Here is a 10,321-nt window from a genome sequence, read left to right as displayed (position 1 = left end):
CAATCAGCTGTCCCCTTAGGACAGGACTCACCTCATCTGCCCCACGTGGCAGGACTCACCTCAGCTGTCACCATAGGACAGGACTCACCACTGTCCGCTTGGACAGTTCCTGCTCCGACTTCCGAATGGAAGTCAAGTAAACATACCTGGGAGTGAGGAGGTGGCTGCGCCCAGTCATTCCCTCCTCACCTTCACCAAGAATGTTCCTCAAGGCTCTTGCTCTTAAAAATTGGGCCCACCATTCCCGCCAATGGCGGGATGGTAAGGACAAGAGTGTAAGCCCCGAGATTCCTTTAACGGAATACTTCTATATGGAGCAAACGGAGGTGAGGGTAGGCATCCGTGTGCCACCCCCTCTACCAACCGATTAACCAACCAAAAGCCTAACCGCCAACCTAACAAGTTGTGACAATTTGCTAGCGCAGTAGGCGAAAACCAAGAGGCAAAGCCAATCAGCCAATTGGAAAAATTCCTACTGACCCCTGAATACAGGCGGCCCCGAAGGCAATAGCAATGTCGTGCTAACCTGCAAGAAAGAAAAGGCGGGTGGGAGGGGTTCAAACGCCAGGCAAAAATGTGACTAGAAAATGGTGGACGCAGCTTTAAGAGGGGCCCCAACAACCAATCAGATCCCAGGGATTTGCATACGCACGCCCCCCATTACTCAGCATGAGCTGTGGCCTTACACAAACCAAACCCTAAGCTAAATTTCTTAACAGCCCTACCACAATCCGCTTTATATTGTATGATATAAAGCGCTTTGTGTGTCGAGGCTTCCCAGAAAATTACCTTAAATAACTCACAACTGACAACAGAATTATGGTTTGGTTTTTGGCAAATAATTTAGGGCCACAACTTTATTAATTACACAATTTTAATCCGAGTGTTGGCTTAGGCTTTTGGTTATTCACTCGTCCTTCCTAAAGAAGGACTATCCCCATCTGTCCATCTAGGACAGGACTCAATCAGCTGTCCCCTTAGGACAGGACTCACCTCATCTGCCCCACGTGGCAGGACTCACCTCAGCTGTCACCATAGGACAGGACTCACCACTGTCCGCTTGGACAGTTCCTGCTCCGACTTCCGAATGGAAGTCAAGTAAACATACCTGGGAGTGAGGAGGTGGCTGCGCCCAGTCATTCCCTCCTCACCTTCACCAAGAATGTTCCTCAAGGCTCTTGCTCTTAAAAATTGGGCCCACCATTCCCGCCAATGGCGGGATGGTAAGGACAAGAGTGTAAGCCCCGAGATTCCTTTAACGGAATACTTCTATATGGAGCAAACGGAGGTGAGGGTAGGCATCCGTGTGCCACCCCCTCTACCAACCGATTAACCAACCAAAAGCCTAACCGCCAATCAAGCCAGCCCTGGCTTGCCGCCAACACTCAGAGACCTAACCAACTTTTTAAACCCTCAGACACATCACGCAGCCAAATGTCATACCCATCAGGGGACAAGTGAACCCCATCATCCCGATATAAAAGCGGGGCTCTAACATTAATTTCGGGATGTCGAATCAAACTCCCCCCGATTTCGTACACCCGTTTGGATGCTGCGCTGTTAACCCTTTTTCTGGCTCTTTCCCCAGCCAGAGGAGGAATGTCACCCCGCCATTGCATCCTCTGCAACATTTGGGACCAAAAAACGACGGTATCAGGGAACCAAGTCCTTATCTCCAACAAATCTCGTAGGATAGCCAGGCGAAGAGATAACGGGTCAACCGCGGGGATGTCATTTTCCCCCAGCTGGATCACCAGGGCGGACGGGCACCCGAGCAAGAGGGCTTTGCGCCGCAGCAAAGGGAGAAGCTCCCCCCAGCGCATGCCCCTCTTGCCCATCCAGGTCACTTGGATGTTGGATGGAAGGCCAAGTCGAGGACCCAATGGCGTCTGGCCAGCGCGAAGGCCTGCCCAATGGACTATGGAATGTCCCACCATCCATATGTGCACGTCCGCGAGCCCTGGAGAAACATTGGAAAACAAACGACAAAGTTAGGAGCGCTTCCGAACATAAGATCTATACGCTGCAGATTTCCACCTGCCCAAATCCTTAATAGCATCAACCGAGAGACCCCAGTGGGCCGCAGTAGTGGCGGCCCCAATGCGAAAGGAATGAGGAGCGTAATTAGCGGCCACACAACCGCATGCCGCTATCACCTTCCTCATAACTCTAGTAAATTGCAGCCTAGTCATCGGGTTACCATCCTGATGCACAAACAAGGGGCCCTCCCCAGCTGGCCTTTCCGCCAAGAATTTGGCTACGTCCTTAACCGGGCAGGGGCCCGTCTGCCCCGTGGCAGGCAGTCGCATTACTGCTCCTTTACCAGCCTGGTCGGTCTTGGAACTCCGAATCGTGATTAACAATTCAGTTGGTGACAGGCGTATGTCCTGGAGTAGCAAACCCCCTGGCACCCCCTGACGCATTTGACCCACTACAATTTCACCAATTCTCAATGCGCCAAAAAAGGCTACTGAGAAAGCGGCCGAAAACAAACGGGCCTCATATTTAGACCAACACACCACCCTAAGCTTCAATCTCATTTTAGTGAGAAGGTCAAAAGAAATTGGGTTCCTGGTAGGGGAACGGGGAGGACAAAGCCTGCCCCATCCCTCCATGGCCTTACGCACCACGAATTTGGCGCAAGGGTCCCTATTAAAAAACAATTTCGAGAAAAATGAAATGGCCACAGACTGGAGCTTTATGGTCCTGGCAGCCCTTCCCAGGTGAAACAGGTGTGCCAAATATTGAAGCACCTGGGAAGAAGAGGGGCGGGCCGCTCTCTCCACCGCGAGCGACTGACTGCGAAAAGTTAAAAAGTCAGTCCAAGCTTTCTGATAAGCCCGCAGGGTAGAGGGGGAAACAGAAGCAGCTACTCCCTGCAAGACTAGCAGCTGCCAAGGTTCCAAAGACGATCCGGGAAAATCTCCGGCTGATGTTGTGCGTCTGGAACCAGGGACCTGAAGCGCTCCATCTGAAATCGTGACAAAGCGTCAGCTATATCGTTGGCCACGCCCGGGACAAAACGCGCTGAGAAAATAATGTTAAAACGCAGGCACTGCAGCACGAATGCCCGCAGCAGAGCCGATACCCGAGTTGACTTAGAAGATTGTTTCACAAGGACAGTCACCACAGCCTGGTTATCTGACCAAAAGCATACGCGGCGGTCCTTGAAGTCGTCAACCCAAATATGGACTGCAACTGCTATAGGAAAGAACTCAAGAAAAGTTAAATCCCGCATGATTTCAGTGTCCTGCCAAGCAGGGGGCCATCTTTGAGCGCACCACCTGCCATTCCAAAACAAACCAAATCCCAGGGAACCCGCTGCATCGGAGTGCACTTGGAAATCGTTGTGCAGGTTTAAAACATCCTGCCACAAGGATACCCCATTGTATTCCTCCAGGAATACCAGCCACATCCTCATGTCAGCCTTCTCACCCTGCGATAAGCGCACCCGGTGATGAGGCCGACGCAGACCAACAGTGCGTTTGTTCAAACGCGCACAAAAGGGGCGACCGGGTGACACAACTTTACAGGCAAAATTAAAGTGACCCAGCAACGATTGCAGCTGGCGAAGCGTCACCTTTTCCGGCACCAGCATTTCCTCTATCACCCGTCGAAGCGTGGTGATCTTCTCCATAGGTAAGCTGGAAGTCTGGTTAACGGTATCCAAAAGGATACCCAGGTACGTGAGCCTGGTAGCTGGGCCTTCAGTCTTATCCGCTGCGAGGGGCACACCCAGCTCATTGGTAAGGTCGTTAAAGGCCTGTAGCAGGGTGACACAGTCACCCGTATCGGCCGCAGAAACCATTAAAAAATCATCCAAATAATGAGTGACCCCCGTTAATCCGGTCTTAGTGCGAAGGGCCCATTCCAAAAACGTACTAAAGCACTCGAAGGCCGCACAGGCTACGGAGCAGCCCATTGGCATGGCCTTATCAAAATAATAGGCGCCTTCAAACTGAAAGCCCAGCAACCAAAAATCAAGTGGATGAATTGGTAATAATCGAAAAGCCGATTCGATATCACATTTTGCCAACAAGGCCCCCGGCCCAAACTTTCTGATCATTTTAATTGCCTGGTCGAGAGAAGCGTATTTTACCGTACAAAGCTCCGGAGGGATCACGTCATTCACGGACGTGTCCCTAGGGTGAGACAAATTATGAATGAGCCGAAACTCACCCGGAGCCTTTTTGGGGACGATTCCCAAGGGAGAGAGATGCAGATTGGGAAAAGGCGGAGACGCAAAAGGACCAGCCATGCGCTGGAGCGCTATTTCTTTATTAACCTTCCGGCTTGCGACCTCGTGCATCTCTCTCACTGACTTCTGGTTCCTAGGATTCCTAGCCAGGGGAGCCGAAGCTATCGAATCCGGAAACCGAAGGAGAAACCATCCCGAAGATATGCAGCCGCTTTAATATTGGGATAGGATGCTAACCAGTGTTTAAGGGCCGGTAACTTAATGGGAGAAAAAGCTAACTGAAGCAATTCATTTTGATGTGGAGGCTGCGGGGGGAGCGGGGAGGGCAGGGGCAGAACCCCTTGGTGCCTGCCGGAATCCTCCCCGACCGCCACGAAAGGGCCGCCGGCCCGCATAGCAGTTAACCACCGGGTGGTTACCGCCACACCGGTCACAAGTGTGCGCATAAATACACTGCGGGCGCTGACACAGTCCTTTATTGAAATCCCAGCAGCGCAATTTTGGTGCCGCCTTAAAAGGCTGGGTCTTAGACTTTTGCTGCTCGGCGGGTTTTCGGGAAACCGACGGAGCCACATATGTGGTCCAAAGGTCCAAGTCCTTCCTGTCAAAGCGGGCGGTGTCGATGTTTGCCGCCCGCCTACGAAATCGTTCATCGTAAGCGATTGCGGCCGCTTCCCCCGCCATGTTATATGCTGACCTTACGATGGACTGATATACGATAAGGTGTAGAGCCCTGCGGGGATATGCCGCTACGACTACCCCGGAAAAAACTTGATAACAATCGAGCCAACGCTCGAAAGTCCGCTCCACTTTTCTATCCCTGCCCTTCTTCTTGGTACTAACGAGGGCCTTTCCTTGTTCAGGGACCACATCCTCTGGTGGAGCTAAATCGAAAATGTCTACATATTTACCATCCAATATCCTAGACCTCAATTTAGAGGACAGGTGACTGCCCGGAATAATATCCCTAGTGCTGTTGGTAGAAACCGTGGTCTCTGGGACCAACTCTCCGTCGAGACATTCTTGAACAGCTCCGTAACGAGCACGATGGGAATTCGCTCGACGAGCCCAGGCCCAACGAGGAAGCCCAGAATCCACTTCCCCGTAAGCCCAGTACAGCCCCATAGAGTGATCAGAACCCTCGGAGCTGGAGGACGAACCTGAGGTGGTCGAGGTCGAGGTATCGTCCCTGCGCCTCTTTGCCCGCCTCCTGGAACGACTTTTGTGACGACGCTTTCCACCACTCGACACTCTAGCCGGCACCGGGAGGGCCTCCTCGCCGGATGCTGATGAAAGCACCTCGGACCGCGAGGCGACGGCAAGAGTCTGGGATGGAGCAACGGGTGAGACAACAACATTAGAGGAGGCCCCCGTCCGCCCTCCCTGCCCTTGCCCACTTACTCTGCCGTTGGCCTGCCTCCTCCTCCTGGTGCGCCGAGGCTGCTTCCCCTCACTTCGTCGTTTGACGGGAGGGGGCGCCGGCGCCACCATAGGAGTGGAAGAGGCATTCGGCATCAGCACGCCAGAAGGCCCCACGAACTCATCATCCGACGTGTCAGCTGGCCCAGACGTGGTCTCCGGCAGTTCCCGAATGGTTGCCATGGGGAACAGAGGCTGCGACGCCGCCACCGTAGCTTGCCCAGGGTCCAGGGATACACCTGCAGAGGTAGAGGGGGCAGAAAGAGGGTCTGGGCCTTGCAGGCCCGGAGGCATAGCCGTGGCTGCCGCCCCCTGCCCGGCCTCCAGGGGTAAACCAGCAGAGGTCGAAGGGGCAGAATGAGTGGCCGGGTTCTGTAATAAGGCATCAAGCCCAGATCCAAGCTGGGCCAGGGCCTGTGGGTCACCCGCAATGCTAGCGATGAAGGCTTCCACGCGACCTGCAGCATGCGAGGATGGCGAACGCAGCCTTTGTGAAGCGCCCTTAATGACCCTCTTAGATTTTCCTGAAGCGGATGGGTGGGATGCCATCATGAAAATTTAAGGAACTGCAAAGAACAAGCAACAATCGAGAAAATTACGCAGTAGTGCTCACAACTACCTCTAACCACTAGGCAATGCCACCAACCCCCCCCCCAAATTGTGGCCTATTCAACTAAATGTAAGGCCCACAGCAACAGCAAGGCACCCTAGTAAAAAACGCCCCACGAATCAAAGAATTTCACCTTGCAGGCTGGGGTAGGCAGGGCCCCCCACGTGCCCAACCCCCTAAGAAGGAGGGTAGGAAAGCGGGCAGGCCACAGCCAAACTCCTTCAGATAAAGTAAATTAACTAATCAGTCAATAATAATAATAATAATAATAATAATAATAATAATAATAATAATAGCAATAATAGACAATTAAGCCAATCAATCACCAATAGATTCAAATAGCTGTGAACCAAGCTATGCAGTCAGCAGTAAGGAGACAGCAACTAAAATTGGAGGGCGTAATAAGACCCTCCAGCCACTAGATGGCAGCGCTAGCCTAAGGCCAGTGGGAGGAACTCAGGCCTCCAGAAAACGCAGCCCCACTGATTTCCTGTGACTGCACAGCAAGGCTCAAATTTCTTCCTTCCGCCCCTGTTAAAGGGGCCACACACCCAAGCACCCCAAGGGCAGCACACCGAGGCACCCCCTCCTATGAACCTTATACCAAAACCACCACCCCCCAGGCCGCCAAGCAATAGTGGTGCAGGAACCCAAGCAGCGCCTGAATGGCGAGCAGCTGAGGCCGCGCGAAAAGCCTCCGGCACCCAAAATGGCGGGCGCGAGCTTGCTTTCCTCGCCGCGCCCCAGCAGGCCAGACAAAGCGAGGCCCGGCGGGGTGGGCTTCCGCGCACAGGCGTGGAGGACGCCGCAAGGCCGCAGGAGGGACACCGGCCGCCGACGCCTCCAAGCAGGGCAAGGGCCTTGCGCTTGAAAGCGCCTGGCCGGGCGAGGAACGCAACGGAAGCGGCCCGCTCACAGGAAAAAAGGTGGGGGCCTCAGGCGCGTCTTAAGACGCAGGCTCCGCTCCCCCGGCCCTCCGCCAAATAGCCCTCAGCGAATTAACAGTCCACGCCGGCGGGCACGGCGGGATCGCGGCCTCCACGCGATTCAAGACAAACGCCCCCCCCCCTGCCGGAACGCCTGGGCGCGGCGACAACAGCCGCCCAAGCAGGGACGCACAGCACGCAGGCGCTCAGCCGTCGAAATGGCTGCAAAAGCCGACAACAGCCGCGAGGCCACGCGCGCCGGCTCCCAGGGAAGGCCCCCCCCCCGGACCAATCAAACAAAACAAGCAAATGCAGATAAAGCCTCCCAAAAGAAAGTGCCCACGCCAGCCGAGTCCGGGCCGTTAGTGGGGCCCAAAGCAAGTGGGGAGGGGGATAAACAGGGGAGGGGGGAAGGGTAGGGAGGGAAACCGGGAACAAAACGATTAGGAAATTCGAGCGGGGGGGGATTAAAGCACAGTTCAAACCCAAATAAATCAAACAAATTAAGAGCGAAAGAGAAGTAAATAGAGTAGATACAACCAGAACGCAGTCGAGAACTCCTTGCCAGGTCCAAATCAGTGTGACCGATTCAAACGCCAGGCAAAAATGTGACTAGAAAATGGTGGACGCAGCTTTAAGAGGGGCCCCAACAACCAATCAGATCCCAGGGATTTGCATACGCACGCCCCCCCATTACTCAGCATGAGCTGTGGCCTTACACAAACCAAACCCTAAGCTAAATTTCTTAACAGCCCTACCACAATCCGCTTTATATTGTATGATATAAAGCGCTTTATTGGCATGCATTGTTTTTTAGAAAGGGGCAGGTACAATTTTTTTAAAGAAAAACAAATAATTTTTTGTTACATAAGTATTTCTATCTACTATAAAAGTTCAAATTTGAGGGGGATAACAGTCAGTTCTTATATAGGGGCTGGGATATTTGTAGTCCAGTATTCACAAAGGCTGAAAAATGCCTTCACAACTAATGAAGAAGACCAGGGGTGGGGACAGCCCATCGAAGCCAACTCCTAGCACCAAGGGGTCTTTGCCCCCCCCCAAAAAAATATTTGAGGGGCCTTCCCGCACAAGCTGATGGGCAGTGCCATTCAAATGGTGTGTGTGCACAGCATCACGTGGTCGATTGTGTGGGGCGAGGCTTACTTGCACCCCCCCCTATTTTATTCAACTTGGCACCCCTGGATCAGCCTCCCTCTTCCTCATAGAAACAAAGTGTAGGGAACATGCCAAGTCTTTACAAATGAGGAGGAGCATCCAGAAGATTGTACTGGCTCCCACTCGACAAAGAACTCAAACTCAAGTTGCAGTTTCTAGCCAAATGCTTTTACGCTGAGTCAGTGCAATATATAGGGGAAATGCTATTCAAAGCCACAGCAGGTGTTACACATGGCAGAGACACTGATCCAACAATGATACACCCTCTACAACTGCATTGCCAGCTCTGTGACCTGGGCAACTGAGGAGGCATTATTGCCTTCTCAGAGGCACAGGGGACAGGCAGGGTAACTATCCTGTCTGGAGAGGAGGGACTAGACATGATGTCTGAGAACTCTGGAGGCAGCGTTGGTGGCACAGTAGGCAAAGTGGATGAGCTGAAACCATAACCTGACAGCTTTGCAACAGAGGTAGAGCATGTGCTTTGAGCTGCAGGAACTGGTGAGGAGTTGGGATTCTGGTCATCTGAAGGCACAGTAATTCCTTCAGCCAGCTTCACTTGGACAAATGGAGGGAGAAATTGGACCCAAGTGCTGCTCTTTCCGTTATTTGCAGCAACCAATTCTATGATTAACTACACAGGAAGGCTTCAGTTTTTCCAATAGTTGCATCGGCAGCTGTTGGAGATCCACGTCAAACCGATGAGGCGATATAGATTAAGGAAGTGGTGTAAAGTCGGGGGAATAATTCCCTCGCACCAGTTCATCTCCCTCTGACACCTATGGGCTGGAGGACAAAGGAATGTTAAGAAGCTCCGAGCCAGACGCTATTCCTTAGCAGATAAAATGAGCCAGGAGACTTTGTTACAGACAGCTGGGTTTTTAATCGTGTTCGATTTGTATAGCTTCTCCCCTCTGCCATCCTACTTTTTATCTAGCGTGAGCTGCCAAAGAAGAATTAAAAGGATTAAGAAGTGTGTGGCAACTCTATCGAAAAGTAAGCAATTACTCACTATGAGGATTATTTTAACCAGCACAAGAATAGAAAAGTTTTATCATCTTTGATTAAAATGAAACAGCCCGTCAATTAAGAGTTGGTCGGGGTGTGCGTGAAGAGAGAGAACAATGCACACCGAGAAAAGAAATTATTTCCAGGGAGCTTAGTGCAACCAATTCACATGGCATGGCCGTATGTCATGCTGTCTACATCAACTACAATGTTGTTCAACCAGACCACCGAGATAAGGTGAAGTTTATACCCATCAGATACGACTTCACTCAAGTCTGAAAGATGGACTGAGTACTTCCGAGATTTTTCAGCCACTTACTGACAGACTTTGGTTGTTGGTAAGTCACTGCCTATAAAACTGATAGATAATTGTGCTACTGTTAATGTTGGTAGTTTTCAAACTTTGTTTAGAGCGGGCATTGAAAACTAGTAAGCATCTCAGTGTTGCTTGACTCCAGCTCCCATCAACCCCAGTGAGAACTGTAATTCAAGCACATAGGGAAAGCCACAGGTTCCCCAACTCTGCTCTGTGGGAAGATCAGCGATGACAGAGTGATGAGTCCTCACCACCTGGTAATTGAAAGCAGCACCCAAAACTAGCAGCAAGTTCCATTTAACGCATGGTTCAAAACCCACATCATATTCCGGGCTGCAGAAGGCCTTAAATCATCACAAGGAGATTTAACTGTTGGAAACTATTCCTTCCCTGTATTTATTTATTCTGTTTCTACCTTTCACAAAGCAGCTTAAAATGGGGGGGGGGGGGTAAAAGCAAAACAACAATGGAAGAAATAGCATGTAATTAAAAACAGCATAAGATAAAAATCAATAAAGAGCTTGGCAGAGTTAGAAAGGCATGAGGTAAAGGCAAGCGGAGATCTCTGGGGAGGGAATTCCATGAGCGGGGAAGTATTAATGGAACTTCATAGTAAAGAAGAGCTGTGATACATTGCCACTCTAAAATATATCAGAATTATGCAAATA

The 10,321-nt window shown here is 51.6% G+C and overlaps 1 protein-coding gene across 1 annotated transcript; it reads right to left on the bottom strand.

Annotated features, from left to right (window-relative positions):
* Positions 1-644: 644 nt before the first annotated feature.
* On the bottom strand, positions 645-5,705 carry LOC132591828 (uncharacterized). Its single transcript, XM_060272248.1, has 2 exons — positions 5,359-5,705; positions 645-1,960 (listed from the first exon to the last, which is right to left on the bottom strand). The coding sequence occupies exons 1-2, from the start codon at positions 5,687-5,689 to the stop codon at positions 1,386-1,388; spliced, it is 906 nt and encodes a 301-aa protein (XP_060128231.1). The 5' UTR covers positions 5,690-5,705; the 3' UTR covers positions 645-1,385.
* Positions 5,706-10,321: the final 4,616 nt, after the last annotated feature.

The sequence above is a fragment of the Zootoca vivipara genome, chromosome 3, assembly GCF_963506605.1.
Source record: "Zootoca vivipara chromosome 3, rZooViv1.1, whole genome shotgun sequence".
Lineage (NCBI taxonomy): Eukaryota > Metazoa > Chordata > Lepidosauria > Squamata > Lacertidae > Zootoca > Zootoca vivipara.
This window is presented reverse-complemented; position numbering and strand designations above follow the sequence as displayed.